Source organism: Armigeres subalbatus, chromosome 3, assembly GCF_024139115.2.
Source record: "Armigeres subalbatus isolate Guangzhou_Male chromosome 3, GZ_Asu_2, whole genome shotgun sequence".
Taxonomy (NCBI): Eukaryota; Metazoa; Arthropoda; class Insecta; order Diptera; family Culicidae; genus Armigeres; species Armigeres subalbatus.
In genome coordinates, this window is record NC_085141.1 from 428,121,406 (window position 1) to 428,148,074 (window position 26,669).

The 26,669-nt window shown below is 39.0% G+C and overlaps 1 protein-coding gene across 1 annotated transcript in view; it reads right to left on the minus strand.

Annotated features, from left to right (window-relative positions):
• LOC134224467 (uncharacterized) overlaps positions 1-23,215 on the minus strand; it is a 45,091-nt gene extending 21,876 nt beyond the window's left edge. Inside the window, exon 1 of the mRNA XM_062703823.1 lies at positions 22,989-23,215. Coding sequence (XP_062559807.1) covers positions 22,989-23,121 — 133 coding nt within the window. The 5' untranslated portion in view covers positions 23,122-23,215. The remainder of the gene's footprint in view (positions 1-22,988) is intronic.
• Positions 23,216-26,669: the final 3,454 nt, after the last annotated feature.

The window sequence follows — 26,669 nt, forward strand, 5'->3', positions numbered from 1 at the left end:
TCTTTATTTATGTGAGTTAAGATATTTTAAGCAGTTCTTTGTCGTATATACTCAGGCTAGGCACAACAAGTTAGTAGGCGAAATTCTTCCAGAAATTACACGAAAAGCTCCTCCAAGAAATATTTCCAGAGTTCTTTCGAAAGATGTATCAAAATTCCTTCAGGAATCTCTTAGCATGTTTCTAATACAATTTCTTCAAAAGTTTCCCCAGGAACCCCTCTGGAAATTCTTCCAGGAATTCCTCCGGAAGTTCCTTCGGGAATTCCACATGACGCTTCTCCATGTGTTCGGATTATGGGTCAAGAAAAAACTTCTCAAGAAGCGGTTTTGGTGATACGCTCAAAGCTGTAATAGATAGTGTATTTAAGTTTCATTGTGGGTTAGATTCGTGTGGTATGAGATATAGCACGTCCTACTATAGATATACCGGTCCTACTATAGATATAGCACATTAGGCTTAGCTTGGCAAAAGAGGGTTGCACTTACACTTACAGTCCTATTAAAAATAAATCGATGTCGAAATACGACCTAGACCAGATAGCATTTGACTCCCACAATACCTAACCTAGGGTATACAAATAAATCAATTACTGCATAAATTTTACTACGAAACACAATCTTACAAGTCTTAAACTGAACTATTCCCCTACACTGTATTTATATTATCAACAAGTAACCGTCCATAACACGTTTCAAAGCGCTCGATGGCAATCCATATATGATCTCCTCATTATATACCTTTGACGTCGGCTCATCTCTTTCGTATTGTGTTTGCTAACTCGTTCGCTGTCGGGAGATTCACCGCTATACAGTTCAATCCTGTTGGTTCGAACACCATGAGTTCGTCCAAGAATGCCTCTTAAAGATCCTCCAGAAATTTCTCCTAAAATTCCTGCAAGAATTCCACCGGAAGTTCTTCCAGAAATTTTTCCAAAGGTTCCATCAGAAATTGGTTGGGGTGTTCCTCCAGGAATTCTTCGTGAAGCTTCTCCGAAGATTCTTCGGGAAGTTCCATCAAAGTTCCTCCTGGAATTCCTAAAAAAGTGTCTTCGGAAGTTTCTTTAGGAATTAATTTCGAAGCTTCTCAGAGTTCAAAGCTCCTAAGATTTGTATGGATGATCTTTTAGAATGTCCACCAGTTTTTATCTCTCTCTGAAGTTCCTCCAGAAATTCTTCCAAGAACTTTTTATAAATTATTTCAAGAACTCTTCAGCAATTTCAACGGAATACCTTTCGAATCTTGCATAAAATTTCTGAACCAACTCCACCCCACCTCCGGAAGTTCTTCCAGAAATATTTCGAGGATTTTTTCTAGGAATACTTATGGTAATTCAATTGTATTTCCCATAACATTTCTCCAAGAAGCCCTCTGGAAAATCGTTCTGAAATTTTTCAGTAATTTCTTCAGAAATTCGTCAGAAACAATCGTAAACAAAATCCTGTGGAATACACACAAAAATCTGATTAGTGATGAACTTAATTTTAAAATTAAAAAATCACTTAAACAAAGGTTAAAAAAAACAAAAATCTGATTAGTGATAATTATGTATTTGAAATTCTCTCAGCAATTTAGCAGAAAGTTTTACAGAAATTCACTCCAAAAGACCCCCAATTTTTATTCCGGGTACTGCCACCCAAATTTCGCCCCTGGAAATTCATTCAAATTCTCCTGCGTTCTCTGCCTCCGTAACTATGCTATGCTATGCTATGCCACATAAAATAATAGAGTGCCGATTGAATCGTATTTCCGGAGTTCGCGTCCGATTGTGTTTCTTTTAGCAGAACGATAGCGCGGTCTTCATTTTTCTTGCGTTTTGCGGATGAATATAAAATAATGAGAAAAAAATAGTTTGCGTCCGAATGTGTTTCGTTTTGCAAGCAGAACGAACGCGCGTTCATAGAAATGATCGAAACATTTTTTTCGCTTTTTGCGATCTGAAAGTCGTACAATTAATGCGCGTTCGATTGCATTTTGTTTAACCTCGACCAAACTACACGCTACACCCGGCATACCGTTTACCAAAACGAACCCAGCTACACTTCCTACCCCATATATCCGTGATTTCTCGTGGAAGTGCAGATGACTCCTCGGCTTCCATGAAAGCGAGTATCACGTCAACATTTTCCTACCTATTCCCTAATTGACCTGCATTCGGACACGGCCGGCGCTGGTATTGCTAAAATTTGTGGTCTCCAGTTCTTACACATTGAGGATGATGATAGTCCCAAACATTCTCTGTGTAATTACAGCTGACCTGACAATAACGGAGTAGCAAACGGGGGCGGTCAATCATGCTCATTGCTCATGCTCATGATCAAATAGCCATTCTTTGCACCTGTTTTGCTAAACTTACTTCAATTCAATTGTTTTTTCTTGCTGAGGTATCAGAAAGCTACAGAAATAGGCAGAAACAAAAATTGAAGATGTCATTGAACATGGAGGGAATTTTGAGTAGGATAAGAAGTTGAGCTGTAGAGTCAAATAAGCTCTACTAACACGAGTTAATATTTACAACTTGAAGCAAGTGAAAAAACTTACTATTCTAAATGAAGTCTTTACTCATGTAATAGGAACTTGGACACCTTTGAATATGATGTAATAGTGTCCGGTACTCGGGGACACTTTTCTGAACTGTGAACATTTTCACCAAAATTCATCATCAATATACATTAGGGTGTCCCAAAATTGGGCCAAGTCTGGGATTTTGGGGGCTCAACCTTCAAATGAAAGCTTAGGGTATAACAAAAGCAAAATTGTTCTACGACAACTCTGGAAAATGGCGTTTAGGGGTAGCCCCGACGCATTTTATGAAAAAAGTGCATTTTTTATAGGTAACATCGAAAATACCGGTATATCGGAAAGAAATTCGATGTAACCCATCCATTTTATATTTTTTACATTTAACTTAGGGTCTATACTTTATGGCAGCGGTTCTCAACCTGGGGTACATGTACCCCTGGGGGTACCTTCGCTAGACACCGGGGGTACCTCGGATAAAAATGCGTAATGGCGGACGTAGTACAATTGCAACCAAAACATATTGATAATGTTTGGATAATTTTGTATTTCTATAATTTCAAAACTTATAAACTGTCTTGTACATAATACGTATAGTGATCAGTAAATAAAAGCCAATTAAATCCTGCCCTCCACAACCAAGGGATACGGAACAAAACATCGAACGAATGGACACATTAAAAAGAAAAATTTTCTATGCAATCTACCAGATCGATGCCTCTTAACTAAAATCTAGAATTCTAATTTTCGGAAGCCTTCATTTGAGAGACATAAAGGCTTATTTTCGAAAAGGTCGGTTATTTTGTTAAATTTGCAAGAGGATTAGAAGCATCTTTCTACGCTTCTCGGAAGCGTTCTTCCAAGCTGCTCGAAGCCCGCCTTTCAAGAGGTTTGGAAGTCTTATCTAGAGGCTTGAACGACTTCTTTCAAGAGGCCTGGAGGAGTCGTTTCAATATGCCTGGAAGCTTCGTTATAAGAGTCCCGGAGGGCTCCTTTCAAGAGGATCGGAAGGTTCCTTTTAAAAGGCTCAGAAGGCTCCTTCAAAGAGGCACGGAAGCCAACTTTCAGAAGGACGGAAGCCTCCTTTCAAGGGGCCTGGAAGTTTTCAAGAGGCCCGGAAGCCTCCTTTCAAGAGGCCCGGAAGCCTCCTTTCAAGAGGCCCGGAAGCCTCCTTTCAAGAGGCCCGGAAGCCTCCTTTCAAGAGGCCCGAGAGCCTCCTTTCAAGAGGCCCGGAAGCCTCCTTTCAAGAGGCCCGGAAGCCTCCTTTCAAGAGGCCCGGAAGCCTCCTTTCAAGAGGCCCGGAAGCCTCCTTTCAAGAGGCCCGGAAGCCTCCTTTCAAGAGGCCCGGAAGCCTCCTTTCAAGAGGCTCAGAAGCCTCCTTTCAAGAGGCCCAGAAGCCTCCTTTCAAGAGGCCGGAAGCCTCCTTTCAAGAGGCCGGAAGCCTCCTTTCAAGAGGCCGGAAGCCTCCTTTCAAGAGGCCCGGAAGCCTCCTTTCAAGAGGCCCGGAAGCCTCCTTTCAAGAGGCCCAAGCCTCCTTTCAAGAGGCCAGAAGCCTCCTTTCAAGAGGCCCGGAAGCCTCCTTTCAAGAGGCCCGGAAGCCTCCTTTCAAGAGGCCCGGAAGCCTCCTTTCAAAAGGCCCTGAAGCCTCCTTTCAAGAGGCCCGGAAGCCTCCTTTCAAGAGGCCCGGAAGCCTCCTTTCAAGAGGCCCGGAAGCCTCCTTTCAAGAGGCCCGGAAGCCTTCTTTCGAGAAGCTCGAAAGCCTCCTGTCAAAAAGATTGGCAGGCTCCTTTCAAAAGGCTCGAAAGATTTCTCTCAAGTGGCTCAGGAGCCTTTTTTCAAGATGTTCGGAAGCCTCCTTTCAAGAAGCCCGGTAGTCTGTATTCAAAAGGCCCGGAAGTCTGTATTCAAAAGGCCCGGAAACCTTCTTTCAAGAGACCCGGAAGTCTCGTTTTAAGTGGCCTGGACGCCTCCTTTAAAGAGTCTTGGAAGCCTCCTTTCAAGAAGCTCAGAAGGCTAGCTTTAAGAGGCTCGGAAGCCTCCTTTCAAGAATCTTGGAAGCCTCCTTTCAAGAGGCTCGGAAGCCTTCTTTCAAAAGGCTCGGAAACCTCCTTTCAAGGCATATAAGCATCCTTTCAAAAGGCCCGGAAGCCTCGTTTCAAGAGCTTTCTTTTAAGAGTACGAAAACCTTTTTGCAAATAGCTCGAAAGGCTCTATTCAAGAGGCTCGGGAGGTTCTTTTAAAAGGCTTGGAAACATCTTTTCAAGAGGCTCAGAAGCCTCTGTTCTAGGGGGTACCTCAGTTAATGCAAAAGTTCGAAGGGGTACCTGTCATGAAAAAGGTTGAGAACCGCTGCTTTATGGTAAAACTTTGATACCGCATGTTTTAGCTCTATATATTTTCCACTGATGCTTTATATGCCCAAAAATGATGAATTTTTCTTAATATTTTTTTATTAATGCATCCAAAACGGGAATCCATCATAATGCTTTCGAAACTAGATATACATAGAAAGGTGGGGAATTTTATAACGAATATTTTGCTTAAAATAGCAACCTCCTATCTCTATCCGTTTAAAAGTTATTCACGATTTACTGCAGCTTGGAAAAAGACTTTTTGAAATTTCGGTTCATAATACCTGGATCATGTTTAAGTAAAGAAACGCCTACTTTTCCATACCAACCAAATGAGTGCTTTAATAACCAATATAGCATTCATATGAGTTGCATAAAATTGATTTTAATACTTATTTGAGTGTTATAATGGAAATCCAACGATGGACCAGCAGTAACATGACTGACTACAAATTGTTCAGTTAGTCTGGGTGAGTACTCAAATAGATTGATGAATATGGTTTCAAAACTACCCATAGGTAGGTTCAGCTATCGTTTCATGGTTTGGTGAGCTGTGCAATGTTTCACGATAACATGGAAATTAATTGCTTTCTGACCAACTTGATTTTTTAACCAGCACGATCATGTGAAGTTAATCCGGCTGGATCATTTTGGTCCCGATTTATCGATGCAATCAATTTATCATTGTATTCAGTATTGGTAGGCAAAATAGTTCGTAATTAGTGTAGATTGTTCTTATTTCCAGAGATTCCGTAGATGGTAGATGCCAAATATTTCAATATGCATTATAAAATAATAATGATAATAGTAATTTGTGTAACTAGTTGCAAAAAGATGATTTAATCAGCATGGTTGTACGTTTATCCTACAAGGCTTGCCGAATGAGATAAATACTACGAGTGCTGATAAAATCGAGTTTTGCAATTAGTTGCAAACACTATTTTTTGCAATGGCGTTAAATGAGCTTCAATATGGCGTAAAATATGACAAATCGATATCAAAATGATCTAGTTGGATTTGCTTCACATGATCGTTCTTGCAAAAAATCAAGATGGTCACAAAACAAATAATTTTCATGTTATCGAGAAACATTGCACAGCTCGTCAAACCATGACACGAAAACCATAAAGTATAGACCCTAAGTTAAATGTAAAAAATATAAAATGGATGGGTTTCATCGAATTTCTTTCCGATATACCGGTATTTTCGATGTTACCTATAAAAAATGCACTTTTTTCATAAAACGCGTCGGGGCCACCCCTAAACGTCATTTCCCAGAGTTGTCGTAGAACAATTTTTCTTTTGTTTTACCCTAAGCTTTCATTTGAAGGTTGAGCCCCCAAAATCCCAGACTTTGTCCAATTTTGGGACACCCTAATATACATCGTCCAAAAACGTGTTCAAATGATCAAATACAGCTTGTATGAATCATTAATGATCATATTTTGTCATTTGTGTATATGGTGTACAAGTAAACATAATCCGGATAATTAGAGAGTTTTTCGTTAAATGTCTTATGTGTCCGGCACGGGTGGATCTTCCCCTAAACCTTACCAAAACCAAGTTAATGTCAACAATAAAGTTCAGTATGATGTTTGGCATTGTGTTTTGATGTTATGTGCAGAGAAAAGTCTAAAAAGTAACGGTAAATGCTTTAAATCCAGATACAGCGATTCTCACTCGCTAACGAGTTTTTATCAATTGATTATTTGGATATGTTATCGCGTGAGAGTGGTGTTCATCCTCGATTATTTGAAAATTTGATTTTTCCCATCCCTGCCAGGAGATTTCTGCTCCCGTTTTTGTTCCAATTTTTGAGTCACCTGTAAAGAATTTTGTGGAATTTGAAATTAGTCGACGTTTTCATTTGATTCACTTTGTATACTTTCGTTTTAACATTGTTGAGGACACCAAAATTATCCGATAAACTGATACACATTTTTTTAAATTTTTCATTGTGCTTTGGCTTAGGCCCTTCTAGAGTCAAAATAGTGAACCAATTATGCAATTGATGTTAAATATTTAGCAAAATTTTAGCGTATACGACCTTTGCAATCACAGAGAATCGTCCATCAAACAAACAACCACGCGTTCCCATGGCACTACATGTAACGAAACCGACGACACTTTACCAATCCAAAGATATAGGAACTGCTTGCGTCCAGCATTGAATCACATTGTCCCAGTTAATTCGGTTCCAATTCACAGATCAGCCCACCGATGTTATTTACTTTTCCGATGTTATTCCTTTCCGACCAGCTGATGCAACGCAGGAGCCGGAAAGTGCATAAGCAAAGCGCTGGGAAAATGGACATGGAAACGACATCAAACCACACAGCTTGATTTTTCCGTCGGTTGGCCGGGCCCTCGCATTGTGTGTTCCACAATCAAACAGACGTCTTGTGCGTGTGAAAAGGCAACTACTGGTTTAAGTGGAGAACTCTTTGGTCAATAATGTTTGTACGTTTGTAGAGTGGAGTGGCGCTTTAATGCAATCAATCATCCATGAGGAGTGGTGGCTCAATTTAAAAATGCCATTTAACAACAGCGCTGGAGTCGCCACAACACAGGAGGCTGCGCCTGAGAAAAACTGCAATAAGCGGCAGTATCGCGCCATTTTCAATAAGTTGCATTCCATGCAGCAGGGATATTCCCTTTTTCATCGGCCGTCTTCCAGTATCTTTATTGTGGCCGTAAACAGATCCTTTAAATGTTTATGCATCCATAAAATGAGAGGGTGCACTGGATGAGAATGATGAAGTTGGGTATTTTTTTACGCGCGTCAGTGAAAATTTCGCGAAAAACTTTTCCTGCCCTTGGGTGAAGAAGCAGTCGAATATTTTGCAAACGGTAACTTTTTAACTTTTTCTTATCATCACACTTATTCGCACACCTGGATGAAAGGATCGCGCTTACATAGCATAACGCTAATACCAAAGGAAACAACAATGTTTCGAGTGTCATAATAGACACGATATAAAAAAAAACTATACAGCGAAGTAAAGTTTGTTGCGTCGCATTTTTAGCAAATTGGTTGTTAATTTCAACTGAGTGATTTTGTTGTACGCGAATTGCGGCCACGTGCCATTTCGTCGATAATTTGATGTTGGTAATAAATAAGAAAGATCTTAATAATAACTGAATACTGAATAATGATGTTTTTTATTTATTACATCGAGTTTTACTAACAATTTGATTATTTAATGATAGGACTGAAATAATTTTTCCCTAATCTACAAATAGCTTTGCGAGTATTTAATTACATATCCAGAAATGCCGCATCTGAGCTTTCTCATCTTAGCGCTTATTTTTGGAAACAATAATTCAGCACAAATCCGGTTAAGGGTTTTATTATGGCCATCTAACGTGGACAGTGACGAGAAGCGAATCGAGCCAATCATCTCGAATTATAAAACCGAGCTTAAAGTTCCAATACGTGCGTGGAATAGAAGTGGTAGGTGAAGAAGATATGATTTATCAACCGATAAACGTCAACTGATTGTATTCGCATTGGCCTTCCAATATCGTGATTGTGCACTTCTGTAATTTTCTAATGCTTCGTCATCCATCGAAGTGTAAGAGCAAGGACAACGTCCGTTGCTCTTTCTCGACCAATCATCAAGCAATTTCAAGTGCTTTTGCAGTCTAAGCTATTAAAATTATTGTGAATTGTATGAATGTAGGTACCTGTTCTTCCTTCAAATTGCCAACTGTTTTTGCGTTTCAAATGATGAACTGATAGCAATGCTGCATTATAGACCATTTTCGATATCAATTGAACACAAACAAATAGCAGATTGGTTAATCTGTTTGACAGTTAAATCGTAATAAAATAACTCATTTTTATTTATGAAATTTCCCATGAATTCTTCCTCATAGTCCACCAGTGTCAATCGGAGAAGACTTCCACGCTGTATTATTTTCCCACGGATGATGCATATTCATTCGCACAAATAAAAGTGATTTTTTTATCTGCTAATGAATGTCACCCAGAAGCACTGACGAGGCAAACGCTTGTACGTCCGTGATTGATGCTGAATAATTTATGACTCAGAAATTAGAAATGCTTGAGAATGCCCTTTTGACTTGTAAGATCATCGAATTATATACGTGGGGAGAGTAGCTGGAAGATTAACATTTCTCTAATCCGAAGCAACTTCGAGATGTTTGCTATTTCCGGCGTGTTAGCAAAGCAATTCAAAGTGATTGCATCCCACGGCTAGGGTACTATCACTCGGTATGACTTACTTGTTCTTTCGCGTTCAGAATGCCAGCAAAAAGAACTTAAAGAACACATAATTTGTCACGTCTGCCGCCTCTGTTTAGTGCGGAAGGAACGTGTTACTAGCCCTAAATGGCGCCTCCCAGCTGAGGATTCACCCCACAGGAAGTGATGTCACTTGCGCTTTACTGCTGCTGGGTGGCTGACGTGCAACGCTGTGTTGAGTTTTTGCACGAGCCCGGTATTAGTAGTCAAACTGACCAGCAACAACAGTTCTAATTACATAGTTGACCGGGACATGATAATCGCGTGGCGTGGATGGGCGAAGTTAATTTATTTCGATGGTGACTTCCGATAAAGTTCATTTTCTGGATGTCTTTATAACTCTGTATAGAAGACAAGTTTGCACTGTGTCGTCCAGTACCACCACTTTATTTATATCTTGACAAATACGTGTATTTGCATCTCAACTGTGAACTCGCGAATGTACAAGTAACCTTCACATTTTCCCCTTCTTATTTGACAATGAATTATTCAAGAAAAATTTTCCGAAAGTATCTCGTAGAAATTCAGAAAAGTTAAAATTAATAGAATAAATTAAAAATTAAACTGGATTACGTTCCCTCATGAAGTAACTATGACAGACAAAGTGATTGTTGAATTAATCGTGGAAAGGCGAAACGACACAGTATGAAACATTCGACTTACTTATGAACAGATTGACAATAGAACCAAAGACGTAAAGATCGACCATATTCAAAATGAAGCTCATAAAATGTTTGGGGACTTGTTAAATCTTGTTTGGAGGCAATTCCGATGCTGTTGATGACTATCATAGGTCCATTATGTTAGTATTCGGCGTTTTCTTGAAATGAGTTTCAGAATATGTAGTGGTCAAAACTGTGAGTGACAAGCTCAAAGTAGATGTAAGTTGAGAACCCAACACACAATTTAGGCTGAATAAGCTACAGTTACTGGCCTTGTTGTTTTCTAAGTTGTATGAAGAAAAATAGAGAGATTCTGGACACATTGTCTATCCAAATGAAACCTCAAGTGAAATTTTCTCAAAAGATTCCGGCTTTGGGTTTGTTGACGTTAGTGATTAAGGTTCACATTTTGAAAATATTTAATTTTAACTAACACCAGAACAGCTGAAAAGTGTTCTGTTTTTGATTGAACTGACTGAGATAATCATAAAGAAGAATAAGAATATCAAAAGTTTGATAATGATCTTTCCTTATTAAAATTTTACTTTTAAAAATTAAAAAAATTAAAATACTAAAATTTTACAAGACTGATTACTGCTGGATTGGTAGCTCGTGATCCAAACAACAAGCGCTGTAGTGAAAAGCCTGGCAGAACTGCAGAAAATATTTTTTTAAATCCAAAAGGGTCGTCTTGCCTTTTCGGTGCATATCACCCCAGTTTCCCCTACTAGAATCTTCAGAAAAAAACACTTGAGTTCTGCTGATGCTGATGACGGCCACGCGTTTGACGTAGCCAAGCAAAATGATCATCCGAATCTACTCGCGCGGACGCAGTAATCCAACTTGCGTGTTTCCGCTTTAAGGTCACTCCTGACGGAATCCAAGTTTCAAAGTGCTCGCGTTTTCGGGGGCACACCACTCGATACGGAGGCGGCGCACAACTGTCATTTTTGTTGATTTTGCTTTGCTGCGTCGCAGCATGCGTGAAATGATAAAAATGACAGTTGTGCGTTGCTTCCGTATCGAGTGGTGTGCCCCCGAAAACGCGAGCACTTTGAAACTTGGATTCCGTCAGGAGTGACCTTAAGAAACGAACACTGAATGATATTTCGGGACCGATTTGCGATTTGGGCGTAACTTATTTTGTAAACAAACATTGAAAGGTAAATTCCTGCTAAAACAAGTATTTCCCGGGAAAACCACGATATGTATCCGACAGAATGAGCTTTCCTCTATCATGTAAGGGAATTAGTTTTGGAGAAAAGCACTTACATTCTTCGAAATCTTTGAAACAATGTTTGTTTACAAAATAAGTTACGCCCAAATCGCAAATTGGTCCTGATTTTTCTCCGACGCGAGATGCAATTATGCAATGCTAGCATCCCATTTCAGACCACTGCGATTGAATTTCAAATTTGTGCACATTTACTTTGTATGGCATGCTAACACTTCACTTGCCTACTGCGATTGAATTCCAAATATTCAAACATTGGTTATTGTGATTACTTAAAATTCTATAACTTTAATTATTCTATTAATTCATGATCAATAAGTTGCTTTTACATTTTCGATTACTGTTACCGGATAAATATATTTTTCAAAACGTTGTTTTAAATAACGCGCTAACCACGCCAACGGCTTCCTTTCAAGAGGCTCGGAAGCCTTCTTTCAAGAAGGATCGAAAGCCTCGTTTCAAGAAGCTTAGAAGCCTCCTTCTAAACGGCTCGGAGCCACCTTGCAAGAGGATTAAAAGCTTCCATTCAAGAAGTTCTGAAGCCTTAGAGTAAAATCAGCAGTGATTCAAATCGTTTGGGGCTATCAGTTGAAATATGAATCTGAAACATTAATTTTCCCAGCAGCTGTTCTAGATTCATTTTTTATATGAGTCAGCTGTCAAAAATAAAACTGGTAGAACGTTCTATTTTCTACAGATTTGAACCACGGATGAATCACGCGATTCAAATATTTTTCAATTGTTTTTGTGTATGAATGCGTCATTTTATCCACGGATCAATCCACTTTGCCATTACAGCACCTTTTTGGCGCCAACATGATGATTTCATTGAATTGAAAATTTGAAAACATGAATAGAACACTGCTGGGGAAACCAGCGAGTTTGTTCTATTTGGCTCCAGATTCAAACTAGAATAGTGGTCGAAAATTTGGAATGAAACTGAATAACTCCTGATTTCACTCTTATTTCTAGAGGCTCGGAATCCTGCTTTAGAGAGGCTCGGAAGCCTCCTTTGAAGAATTTCGGATGCATCATTTCAAGAGACTCGGAAGCTTCCTTTGGTATTACAATCAGGATGGACGCAATGAAGATATTTTTTAATTTGTGAAAAATCATCTAGTGGTGATTTTTGGCAGCAGAACTTAAGTGACATACCTCGCATTCTGTTTGTAAATTCGAAGGCGCATTATTAAACTAAATCGGTCATCTTCAAGACCAACATTTTAAACAGAAGAAGGATTGATTTGCCGCAAAATTCTGTACTGTACACTACATAGCGATAACGTCGGTATTAGTCCCAGTGGCGGGTGTTTGCTGCAGAAATAGCGAAGATGGCGTCTGTAGCCATACAGCTTTCCAGACTCATGAAAATAATTTTCTTGAAAGGTGGCATCCAAGCCTCTTGAAATGAGGCATCTGATCCTCTTGAAAGGAGGCATCCGAGCCACTTGAAAGGAAGCTTCTTGAAAAAAGGATTCCAAGCGTCTTGAAAGAATGGTCCTTGAAAGGAGGCTCCCGAGCCTCTTGAAAGGAGGCTTCCGAGCTACTTGAAAGGAGGCTTCCGAGCCACGTGAAAGGAGGCTTCTGAGCCTCTTGGGAGCAGGCTTCTGAACCTCTTAAAAGGAGACCTCTCGAGCCTCTCTGAGGGAGGCTTCCGAGTTTCTTAAAATTACGATTTAGAGCTTCTTGAATAGAGGCTTCCGAGCCTCTTGAAAAAAAAACTTCTTGAAAGGAGGCATCCGAGCCACTTGAAAGGAGACTCCCGAACGTTTTGAAAGAAAGCTTTTTAAAAGGAGGCTTCTGAACCTTTTGGAAGGAGGTCTCCGAGCCTCTTGATTGAAAGAATGCACTAGGACCTTTTGAAAGGATGCTTCCGAGCCTCTTGAAAGGAGGCTTCCGTGCCACTTAAAGGAGGCTTCTGAGTCTCTTGAAAGTAGGCTTCCGAACCTTTTAAAGGAGGTTTCGAGCCTCTTGAAAGAAGGCTCTTGAAAGGAGGCATCCGAGTCTCCCTAAAAGAGGCTTACGAGTTTTTTTGAAATTAGGCATCAGAGCGTCTTAAATGGAGGTTTCTAACCCTCTTGAAAGGATGCTTCCGAGTTTCACGAAAAAAGGTTCTTGAAAGGAGGCATACGAGCCTCTTGAAAGGAGGTTTTCGAGCCACATAAAAGGAGGCTTTCGAACCTCTAGAAAGGAAGCTTCTTGAAAAGAGGACTCCGAACCTCTTGGAAGAAAGCTTCTTGAAAGGAGGCTTCCGAGCCTCTTAAAAGAGGATTCCGAGCCACTTGAAAGGAGGCTTCCGAGCCTCTTAGAAGGAAGCTTCTTAAAAGGTGGCTTCCGAGCCTCTTGAAAGAAGGCTTCCGAGCCACTTAAAAGGGGACTTCTGAACCTCTTGAAAGGAGGCATTCGAGCCTCTCTAAAGGAAGTTCCGAGTTTCTTGAAAGGAGGCTTCAGAGTGTCTTGAATGGAGGCTTCCAACCTTCTTGAAAAGGGGCTTCTGTAAGGAGGCATCCGAGCCTCTTGAAAGAAGGCTTCCGCACCTCTTGAAAGAAGGCTTCCGAACCTCTTGAAAAGAAATTTTGGAGCCTCTTGAAAGAGAGCTTACGAGCTGCTTGGAAGGAGGCTTCCAAGCCTCCTGAAACGAAACTACCGAGCTTTTTGAAAAGGCCTCCATGCCTCTTAAATGGAGGCTTCCGATTAGATTCTAAAATTTTGTCACAAACCGTTGTTCCACACCGTGCTGGTTATAATGGCAGGATTAAATAGGTTTTGATTAAATGATCGTTTTGCTTTTTATGTACAATACAAAGTTTTGGAATAAAAAATTACACAATTGACAAAATTTTATCGATAAGTTTTAATTGAAATTGTAATACGTCCGCCATTGAATATTTTTGTCCGAGGAACTCCCTGGGGCCAGCAAAGGTATCCCCAGGGGTACATGTACCCCAGGTTATGAACCGCTGGTCTAGAGGATCTATACTAAAAAGAACGCTAGAACATAACAACAACGGTAAAACCCCTTAGGGAGGGAGAGTCTCCCTTAGGGATCAAGTCTCCTAAACCTTTTTTTTTAATTTTCGCCGATGGGATTGTTTCTTTGAACTCTGACCAAATTCTTAAGAGCTCTCAAGCGGTGCTAGTTCGTAGAACCAGAACTACACAAAATGGAGCGTAAAAGTACTTAACATTGATTACTTTTACAAGATTTATTTCCATTTTGATTGATGAATATTTTTAATTTGGTAAGAAAATTATTTTGAGCTTTTTAGTGGAATGTTTTCACCTGTCATAAGACGAGTTTATACAATCCCATTGAATTCCACCACTTAATTGTATCTTGACAGATACGTATTTCGACCTCAAAAGTAAGGCCGTCTTCAGTGTCTCGTACTTGACTCGACTCGTCGAGTTGTAATCTCGCCTGCACCGCCGTTTTATACTTCCATTATCAATTGGATAATAGATCCAGAAACAAACTTCCGGATTCTCTCAGCGCATATTTATTTTGAGTATAATGGGGCCATACACTAATTACGTAAGCATTTTTTCTGGGGTTTTCAACCCCCGCTCCCCCCATGTAAGATTGTTTCCATACAAATCATTTTTTATTTACACACTTACTTACAACGTAAGAACATGGAACACCCCCCGTCCCTCCATAAGTGCTTACGTAGTTAGTGTACGACCCCTAAGTATAAGTATATTTATTTGTTACGACAGCCTACCAGTTACAGGACTTTTACTTAGCTCAAGAAAGTTTGATTGGGAATTTCATTAACAATGGACTTCTTGTAACTTCAGTGGCATTTGAGTGGTATACCTAAATAATTGAATTTTTGATTAGAAGTTTTCCAAGAAAGCTTTTAACGTCGAACGTCGGTTGTTGTCGAGTAGCCAAAGGAAGATGATTCCAAGTAGAGGCTCCACTTATGAATAAACTTTTTGCACTTGATGACGTATGGTGCGGAATGATGAAAGTTCTTGCTCGAATGTTCGTTCCTTTTTGGAGGAAACAACAAACACGAAAATCGTAATTCTCCAGTAGATCTTTCCCCATGATCGTATGCCATAATTTCACTGTGGTGTCCCGTTGACGAAGGCCGTAAACGAAACGTACGGCTGATTTGAAGCTTCGAAGTAGTTGCTGCTTCAGTGCTGTTGTCAGTCCAGGATAGTATACAGTAGTGTATAGTGGTGTATAGTGGAGTAATGACCGATTGCACGAGTTTCTTCCTCGTCGGTAACGACAGTACACTCTATTGCCTTCCTTACAAAAAAACGTTTCCTTGGTTTTTTTTTGGGTTGGGTGAAAGAAAATTTTGCTCGGTCCATTCTTCAATTGGGCGAAACACGTGATGAACTTATAAATTAATTTAAAAAATCACGATAATAAAGTACCCAATTAAAAAAAAATGAGCATAAGTCTCGGTTTATATGGACTACCAATCTGTAAATCTTCTCCACAGGTCCCGATATATAAATCTCGAGATCATCTGCATAGAGTTGGTATTTGCAATTCAAAACGTTCGGTAGGCTATTGATAAAAATGCTGAACAGAAGGGCACTCAGGCAAGAGCCTTGCGGAGTTCCATCTGTTCTGTACAATTGAGCTGGCAGGCAGAGATGGAAAACCCAAATTCGCGACTCAAATTAGCTTGAAGGTTCCTATGGTTGACGCAGTTAAACGCCAGAAATAAATCAACCAGCACCATGATAGTACAGTGTCGATTATCCAAATTGGCGTAGATGTTATGTATCGCTTTCCACTTCTGTAAGTGCAGTTGTTGTACTATATCCTCGACGATAACCAGATTGGTAAGCAGCCAGCAAATGGGGGTTGCTGATATTTAGGTGGTCGGAGATTTGCTCAAGCAAGATTTTTTCAAGGATTTTCGATTACACTGATTGGACGAACATCTTTGGGAGCAGTTCGGTGATTTTGAAATCGGTGTTACCATTGCTTTCTTCCAGGAGGACGGGAAAGTTTTTGCTGCAACTACACCATTAAAGACGTGTGTGAGTAGTGGAAGAACAAAGGGGCTCAACATCTTCACGAATGAGATCGGGAGACTATCACTTCCAATGGCATTTGATTTTATCTCGAACATTTTTCTGGATACATCTTCGACAGTAGTGTTTGGGTGAAAAGTAAGCATTTCCTGAACATTGATTGGTGGAGTTTTGGGTAGTGGTTGGTTTGCGTTGTTATTACTGTTTCGTAGCGTCAGGTGCCTTTCAGTAAAGAACAGATTTAGTTGGTGACGATTGAAATCTGCAGAGTTTGAGTTTATTTTTGTGCTGTTATGTCCTCCTTCTCTTCGTAGTAATTTCCACAGTTGTTTGACCGGAAGATCGTTTGAAAAGTTTCTTTTAGAATATTGTTTTTTGGCATTAAATATTAGTGACTTTACTCTGTTGCGGGTACGCACGTACTCTTGCCACTGAGCACTTCCTCTGAATCGATTAGGATTACGAATGTATAGCACGTAGTCGAGATTTCTAACTGCGATGGCTCGTTCGATGTCACGGGTGATCCACGGAGTATGCTTATCATGAACCTGGATGGTTCTCTCAGGAGCATGGACTTCCAGGAGGGACTGCAGCTTGTCTGTCATCAGTTTCACCTAGCGATTGATGTCATTTGTGTGGTAAATTGCTTGAAGATCAGCTGCTTGGAAATCCGTTTGCAGTTGAACTATGTTGATTCTACGCATTTCGCGAACTTTTACCACTTGAGGTACTCGGATGTCGGCGTTCAGATAAATCACTTCATGATCCGAAATGGAATAACCGTATTGCGCTTTAGACTTGCAAATTGTACCCGAGAAATCGGTCATCAATAGGTCAATAGTTGTTGTGCTCTGTTCGGTAATACGTGTGGCGTCAGTTGGCAACACAGTGAGGTTGAGGAAGGAATGTATGCGACTTGAAGATTTTGCATTTCCACAAAGACGATTAGCAGCTACATTGATGTTGTAATCGCCGATCAGATATATTCAAAATGAGATATATCCTGTCGAAGTCGTATTCGTGTATGTCCAATAGTATCTTTTCGTAGTTTTGGGCGAATAATGGGTTTGATTATAGCGTATTGTACACAACTACAACACATACATTATAACAACCGTCTAAGACGAGTTTAGTACTCTCCTCGTCTTAGACGGTTGAATACATTCCACTAAAAAGAGCTTAAAATACTTGTTCTGAAAATGACATATATTATGGTTGTTGATTTTGGCTTGGACTACCAAATATTCTGACCCTATAGTACCGATGACGTTTCTTGGTTTGTGTGTGGACCTAATTATCGGCGTAGTTTTGATTCCCTTTCGAACATTCGAACATTTCGAACATTTGGCAATTATAATTATATTAAAACCTTATATCTCCATAAAAGGAAATAGTAGTTAAACTAAATTGGAACAATATCACCAAGTGATACCACTTGCGTGTAACTGACTATCCACGGCAAACTATGAGCTGGAAATAATGTTTGTGGAAGGATCTCTGGATCTGCCCTCCTCGTTCGATCCATGTTGTGCCTACTGCGACTCCTGGTTTCAAATGCGACGCATTCATGGCAGAAACTACAATCGTTTTTCACAATGTGACCCACAATGGGCAAAAAAAAAACGAGCGCCGAAAAATTATGACATCTATGGCGCGCTGCACTTTTCGATCTACCCCCTCAAGATCTTTTTCTGGGATATGCACCCTGAGGATAATCCGTACATATTTATCAACGAAAATCCAAAAATTTAAATTTAAAGATTCATTTATATGTGTGCACATGTCCATAAGACACACTTCAAACAAATTTGTGTAATATATTTCATGAGCAGCTGCACATATATTTTACCAGCGCTAAACGTTTTTTTTAGCCGAACAAATGAATCACAAATGTGTAGTTAGCTGATCACTATCTATGAGTGTATACACATACATATTACGTGCAGATTATTCTGAGTGTATGATATCCGAGTGCAAAATCCAAAATGTTTGTACACCCTTGGACAAAAGATCATCCTTCTGTTCGCTGGATTTTAGCTCTTCAATGGATAAACTTGTTGGTTATTGTTACTATGACAAATGCTGTTTTGACAAGTTTTAATTTTTTGTATTTTTGCGTTCATCTAAAATGTATTAATTATGATCTGGTTTTTCTTTGAATTAATTATTTATTATTTTAAGGAAGAAGTTGCAAATATTTTGGTGGTCAATTGTCTATCTATTTGCACAATACTTAAGGATTGCACACCACCTAATAAAATTCCGTACACTAATTACGTAAGCATATTTTCTGGGTTTTTCAACCCCCGGTAAGATTTTTCCCATATAAATCATTTTTTATTTATATGGTGCATAAGAAATAGGCAGAACCCCATAAGTGCTTACGTAATTAGTGTAATATGCTACAATTGTTCCAAAATGACCGATTTTTTATATGTGGAAAGGACTATTTTTCTGCAAAGAAAATTGACAGCTCAATTTGTTTTACATGGCAGTCCGTACTGCATAAGGAATTCCATCAGCGGAATCATTCCTTGGTTCTGTGGCATACACGCCGTCCCTTCAGTGTTGTATATAACAAGCGAGCATTTTTTATGGTTTTGTACTTTTTATATGGGTGCGAATTCCGGACCAATAATGGAAGTGGTGTTTATGGTTTCTTGCTCACTTGGGATCAATATAGCCACATTAACTTTTGATCCAGAGGGCCTATGGAATGAAATAAACATTCACATCTAATGTGTTTCACGGGTTCCAGGATCATTAAAAACATCTGTTTCTATTATTCCTACACCATGGGGTTAATATGGTCTCATCAGCCAACATCGGGATAAACATTTCTTCAAAATGCGGAATGTGGTGCAGTCGTGTGACGCCTGAAGCCTCATAGTTTAGTCAAGTATTATGAAACTTACGTTTAATTACTTACAGATTTGGGATCAATCCAGTCATATTGGCAAAGATCCAGAGTGTGTGTGTATCTTCAATCTAACCCCCACTGTCCGGCAGTGGTATTATGGAAGAAAGCTGTCTTTAATAAAGTCAGCTTTAGCCCAGCAGTTAGAAGGTGTTAGCTCTACTGCAGCTCCAATGACCCATTTCAGACTGCCTGGTAACTCACGTCCAGTCCGAGGTCACTTTCACTTGCCCCGCCTGTTTATGCTACCATTATCAATCGGATAATGGATCCATAAACAAACTTCCGGATTTTAAAATCCAGCGCGTATTTAGTTTTTGAATCATATGAAAACATATTGAAACAATCTCACCAAATTGATCAAATTCCGGATAAATGAACTGAGGAAGAGAAGACCACAACTAGTGTCCAGGAAAAAATCACTACTCTTCCAGAGCTATTCCGAGCAATTCTTTATTCATCCATATTTTCCTGGTATTATCACACATTCATACATATTTTCACCAAATACATACCGTATTCAAACTACACAAACGATTTCGCACGCTCAAATAAGAATACACTTGAGTAAAAGTCAGCAAACTCGTAAATCTCAAACTTCAAATAACTTAAACTTTTTTTTCTAGTACTTATGCAAAATATATACATCAGCCGGATCTATTTATTGCGGAAACGAACAAAAACCGTGACAGCAAATTTAAAAGCAACCGTCCGCGCGCATATATTGGCCAAGATCCAGAGTGCTACGAAAAAAACCTTTCCAAATAGTCTAATTGATATGTCCATTTCGTAGGCTCTTTGGGTCTTGGCCGATGGAATCCTATTGATACCGATTGAGCTGACAATTATAGGAACAATGTTCTCAAAATTGTTTTCCAAAATTATTAATCTTGGGATTTGACCCTCTAATAAATGATTATATTTACATCAAACATTCGAAAAAAATTATATCAAGTTGTTGCAGAAAACTATTAGTGTTTTCGCTATCGCTCTGAATTGCACATCTTAAAAACCATGAAGCGATAGCTGAACCTGCCAGAAGATAATTCAGTATTGACCCGATTTTGTCACTCCCCGATTATGTCTACCCCCCGATTTTATCACGCTTTCGACCCGATTGTGTCACGTATCGATTTTATTACGTTTTCGACCCGATTTTTTTTATTTTTGTAAATAATACCGCAAACAGCAATGACTATCATGAAATAACCTTTACCGCCTGTGGTTTACTATGAATCATTTCTAAGTACCCGTCAAAAATTGTATAAGCATTCTCCACAAGAAATTGCGGGTTCCGATCTTATATTTTGTCTTTCCAAGGCATACACCAGAGGGTTAAAAATCGGGATGTTACTATATTTAAGTCATGTTCATTGATCTTTTTCACTAATTGCGTGACTCAGATAATACACAATTTGGACATTCACGCATGCTCATTGGCGTAACTACAGGGGGGCTAGGGGACTATAGCCTCACCTAGGACCAAAGTAGCCCCCTAGAATTATGGTCACTTTCCATTACTATTGTTTATATCTAACTCTCTGGTCACATGAAGGCGTAACTGTAAGCAATGGATTCTGTCTATCATCTCTATACAAGCTAGTTGAATTTATTTTATTAAGTTTTCAAGCTGTGAACAATTGTTATGTTGTGCGATAAAAATGTTGAAAACGAAGGATATTAGCCCCCTTGATTATCTAGCACCAGAAATTCAAATTCAGCAACAAATGATCAATCCTTCAATATTTTTAATTTATTTCCAGAATTAATGCTTGACGACTGTGGATACATAACGGAGCGTGTAGTTTTTGGCTGTTACAGTCTTGTAACACAGCAAAAATAAATTTATTTCTGCATCTGACGGTTTCGGTAATTTATTTTAACTTTTTCAAGTATTATATGTCCAAAAATCTACCAATCCTTGAAAAGATAAAATGAATTATAGAAACCGTCGGATGCTGAATTGAACTCGTTTTTGCCGCGTTACAAAACTGCAACAGCCAAAAACTAACCATTTTTTAGTGTTTTTTACCCGAACGAGTGATCTTTAGCTATCTGACATGGTCCCTAAAGATGCATATAAAAGCATTATCAAGGCATCCCCAGAGATTTCAAAGAAAGGGAACTGAAATTTAAATGTGGAAGAACTCTTTCAGATGAATTTATTGCTAAGTTCCTTCAAAACGTACCAAAGTTTCCGAGATTCCTAAGCCATCTCTAGATTTTTTAAGTCAGCGTTGAACCTCGATGAACATTATTTGTAATGTTCAAGTCGTCAATGGATCTGTTGAAATAGCTGAAGGCCAGTTTGCGAACAGTATACATGATTTGGGCAGACTTTTTTGTGTTTATAAAATTAGAAAAAAGTTAGCCCCTAGAATTTTTGTTAGTTACGCCAATGCGCATACTAGTTAAGCAAAATGGAGTCATGTAACTACTGTTCGATTGTAGGTTTTCCATTACAGCAAACAAATGAGTGTTCTCATGAATTTTATGAAACTCCTTGTGTACTATAATTGTTATCAGAGCATTCATTTCATTGGTCTGGAATTGCAGAAAACCACATTTTATACCAATTTTAGAGTAAAAGGAAAAGGCATACCCCGTTAGGCATAATGGACGTTAAACATTACGGACTTTAAGCATAATTTACGTTAGTCATAAAATGCCCAAAAAAAAGAAGGCAGAAGGCAGAAAAGCCCATTATGATTAACGTACATTATGCCTAACGTCCGTTATGCCTAACACACTTATGGCTGACGTCTTAGGCCTATCGTCGCGGACCCTAAGGACATGATGTTATATGCACACGAATAAAAGACAATATTACCAAATTTGTTTTTGGGTTTGTTTGACTCAGCAAACATCCTTAAGTCCAAAACTCTCACGATTTGTTCTGTTGCTATTTAATTCCGACCAATTGTCCATCTGGTCAGATGCCATTCGACTTAATATAATTTGAATAAATGTTCCAAAACTGATGTGTAGTTCAGATACAAGAATCACGAGTTGTGGAATAAATTGTCGAAGGGCAAAGGGTCAAAGGACAAAAGGTCAAACAAAATGTCGAAGGATTAAAAGTCAAATGAGCAAAGGATTGAATGAACAAATTTTAAAAATCTTAAATTTTGTACCGTTGATTGAGACAAAATGTTCGGAAATATCGCACTTTGATCATAATAAAGATTGTGTCAAAGTGTACAAATTTATATTAGAACAGAATACAAATATTGGAAAGTTGAAAACTTCAACAAATGCCATAATGCTTTCTCATTAACTACCAATTTGGAGCAGTGGACAATTTTGAGATGCCGATTTCTTTCGCACAACTCGATGAACTATAAATTTGACACTAAATGACTCAATAACCAATCGTTTGAATGATAACATATTCTTTAAAACACAGTTTGCTAAGATGAAGAAACGTAGGCTGCTTTGTCACTGAAACACGAATTGCAAACACTGCAATTACGATCGGAACTTGTGAAAATACATTAGCAAAGTAATCCTAAAAATCCATCACGGCTTGATTATGTTTCACACTTGGTTAATGCTGCTACTTTGCAATTCTCATGCCACTGAAGGGTAGAACGAAGAAACGGTTGCAATGAGCCGGAAATTAGAAAAGGAATTTCATCGCCAACGTTTTTTTTTTGCCGTCAAAGGAAAAGGACATTCCGCCAGGCGGAAAATGGTACTTTGGACCATTTATGGCTTTGCTTCCTTTTCACGCTGACTTCACATGCGAAATAATCACCGGGCCTACTTGGACTCACACAGGTTTCCACTGTGCAATGATGCTTGCAGTTTTTCCAGATTAAATGCCACTGTCACTGATTTCTTTCTTTGGTGAACACACATAGTACACACGTTGACAGTTGACCTGGGACATGACCGTTGCTGGGACGGGTTTTCTCGACAAAGGACACGTGCTTGAAATACGTACAACAAGTTGCTTCTTCGGACAATTCACTGGTGATTTCGGACGCGGACAAATCTTGACACACAAAACAGGTTGGAAATATTTACCATCATTTAGTTGTTTGAGTTGTTGCAGTTTGTAAATTAAATCCTCAACTTCCTGTTCCTTCACTGGTTGTGCTGTGGTCCAGCTTAGGAGCGCAAACAGGAAAATGGCACAAAACACGTGTAACTTGAACATTTTGACACTAGTGCGTTCGCCAACGGTTTTCCGGCACTGGAAAATATGATGCTTATCAGTCAACGGATGTTTAGTGAATGTTGGTCTATCGGTATGATGGGATCCTTTTTATATGCTCTCTCCTTACAGGCCAGACTCTGGCACACAGGATCATACGCCACTGCTCTCTGACTTGTTACTTCGTTTGCTGGTAACGATGGCGACATTAACGGCGTTGATGGCCATCCTGTCGTCACTCGCTCGGAGCAGGCGGTGATTAGCAAATCAGTAGCAAATAGTAATCGTCGCCCACTTTGTCACCACTTGTTGCGTACTTGGCAGCACTGCTAAGCACGTGGAAAACCTCTAGCAGCGGCGACGGGGGAAAACAAACTTTGAAAAATTAGTGGATTCACTTTATTCAAGCGATTAAAAAAGTGCACAAGAGAATCAAGCACTAATATCACTCATCAGAGCCCCATTCTTATCGGTGTCGGGAGAAGCGCCTGATGAGTGTGTTAATAATGAATCAAATTAAAGAGTAAACCACTGATGAAGCAGCAGGTTCAATAAAAAAAGCTTTTCCTCCAGTAGATATAATCCTGGGTGCGCATGGTAATCCTTGAGCGATGAATGGTCTCGTAGCCGAGTCGTTAATGTATCAATTAGTAGGTAAAATAACTTCCGCGGCATATTGTGGGCAATCAATCGAGCGCTAAAAGCTACCACCATAACATGTGTCCCAGATGTGTTTTCCCGCGTTGACACCGAAGTGGAGCCCTTTTTAGCGACCATATAATGGAGAGAATGTGCTTTGCTGGGGAAAGTAGGTACTTGACATTACTCGGAATTCGTTTGGGTAAATGTTTTACTAGCAATCAAGTAACTTATGACGTATGTTCCGGTTATATGGGTTGTGCAAAAGTAAAACAAAAAGAATCGGTTTGTGACTTCCCTGTTAATAGAATACCGCTCTATTGTCTTCTATATTTGTGCTATGTTGATATTAGTGGCAGATAACAGTTGCAGAAATCAGATGCATAAGCAAATTTGTTATGCTTACAGTTTTAAAAAGTTAAAAATATATTTATTATAAATCTTTTCATGAAACATTTCCGTTTCCTTTTTAATGTTTTCAGATTGTTTTGATCCAGCCATCTAGCCCAAGGGTCCAAATTTCAATCGAAAAATGTTGTTCGCTTGAAGGAAAGCGATGATAAATAAAGTTTCTTACCTCGAAGTATTTACGACAGTCGACTCGCTTCTCGATTTTTCACATCGCGAGATCTCAGAGGCATTTAGTGCATTTGTTGTTCAAAACGAATTAGTATATATGAAGTGCCTTGGGTCGTCGCATCCTTACAGAACCTCCGCCTTTGCTAGAAATAATCTTCCGTAGCATAACATGTATCAGAGTTTTCTGGGCCATTAGTGTGCGTTAGATTGGATTAGTGCTTGGTACTCCAGCTCGTTTAGGTAGATCGTGAAGTAAGAAAAAGTAATTTACTGTTCCGATTGACAGATTCTTTTCTCTTACACGTGAAAAATCCGTAGCAGGATTCATGACTAAATATCAAGGGCGACTAACTCTAAACTTTCGGCAGTATCCGAAAATACTAACAAATTCTAGCGAAAAACCACGTCGTATATACGGTAAATTGATCGAAGAGGTCTGGTTGGGAAAGCATGAAACACAACGCCACCCAGTCGATACAGTCTACCCAGTTTTAGGCAACACATGATTTCAGCCTACTTTAAATTCTAGAAAATTACTGAACAATTATTCCTATTACTACTACTTTTTGAGCAACCTTTGGAGCCAACGTTTTGGTTTGATGGCATTAGAAACATAAAATGCGGTTTGAAAGTTTTTTAGAATCTGTGGAGGGTTGAAATCAGGTGTTTCCTATACGGGGGAGCACTGTGTTTCATCAACTAACTGACAAACGCCATAACAACCGAACTAGCAACCGTTTCATTGTTTGACGAAAATCGTGGATACTAGAAATATCACGAAATACTATTGCGAGACAATGAGTGATATTATCGCAAAGTTTAGAGTTACTTGTAGGTTCCATTTTTCCCGGAATCAACTTCCGGAAACGGGAAATAAAATGTTAACTTCCTGGGATTTCCAGGATCCCTGAAATAAAACAATTTTGCGAAACTTATTTTAAGTAACGTGAAATAATAACTAGGATAATATACTCTCGACCTGAAGGGATTGATACTTGATACATTGTGCAAAAATGATTAAAGAGTTGTTGAAAAGTCTGAAAATTTGTCTCTTTTTAGTTCGAGAGCGTTACTTAGGTCTATGTCTGCAAAACGCTCGATATATCATAAGCATCAGATGGCGAAGTTTCAGCATCTACTCTCGTTAGAGAGTAAGATCTGCTGTGTCCAGATGATTCCTTGATTTTTCCTTGATATGGAGGAGAAGACGGCTTTGACAGGATTTGTTCTGTTATTGCCGGAAGATTTCTAACATCAACCATTCTGGTACTCGTCCGTATATTTTATTAAAGCAAACAATATTCTGGTCAAATTTGATATATAATAACAACCATCATACGAGCACTTGACCACATTTCGCCTTTGTATTTGAAGTATGTAAGCAATGAATGTTTTTTTCAAAAATACGTTCAGACGAGCGTTTTATGGTCGTACCTTACAAATCATAACTATCAATATTAAATGAATCTTTCTGTCAAACTTTGTTTGAAATTTCGAGCAGCACTAGAAACGCATGAAATTACATAAGTTTGGCGAGATTTTGTTATTAGACTGTTGTAATGTTCTTATAGTAAAGACCTAAAATATGTTAACTTTTGTACTCTAACATATCCAGACAGTAAATTCTCAATAGTTTATTATAATTTAGCAAAAGAAACTGTTTGGAACACGTATCGGGGTTTGATTCAAAAAGTATTGAAAGTCTTAAAAGTGACGGCTTTGGTAGGTTTATTGTCAGATAATAAACCTACCAAAGCCGTCACTGCCCTTGCTTAAATATCTGCGATCTGGAGAAAATTTGTCGCTTTGCACAATTAAATAACTTTATTTTTGCTATTGAGAAATTTCATCAAATACTCGATTTTTATTTCGACTTCGTAATGCCCGTAATGATTGGGCTTACTAAATAAATGAACGACCGATGGAATCTTATGCTTTGATTCGCCTCCCTTCAACGCGCATTAGAGTTGAACCCTGCGATACTGTAGCATCTACAGTTAAAACTTAATTATTTTTATAATTTGGGGAGTAATCTACATTGAAAGCGAAATATACTATTAAATAGACATTTCATTATGGGAACAGTGAGAAGGTGTTAGTCAAAAATATAATTGATACTCCCTCATCAAATTTGCAAAATAAGAAAAGGATTTCCAAATACTTTAACTGATTACATTCGTCTCCAAAAATTGGTAAATACTTTAAAATAATAATTTCCCGGGAAATTCGCAAAATTAAAGTGTGCATCCCGGGAATCGGGAATCCCGGGAAAATTGATTTCCCGGGAAAACATTTCCGGGAATGGAACCCCTAGTTACTTGCCCTTGCTAAAT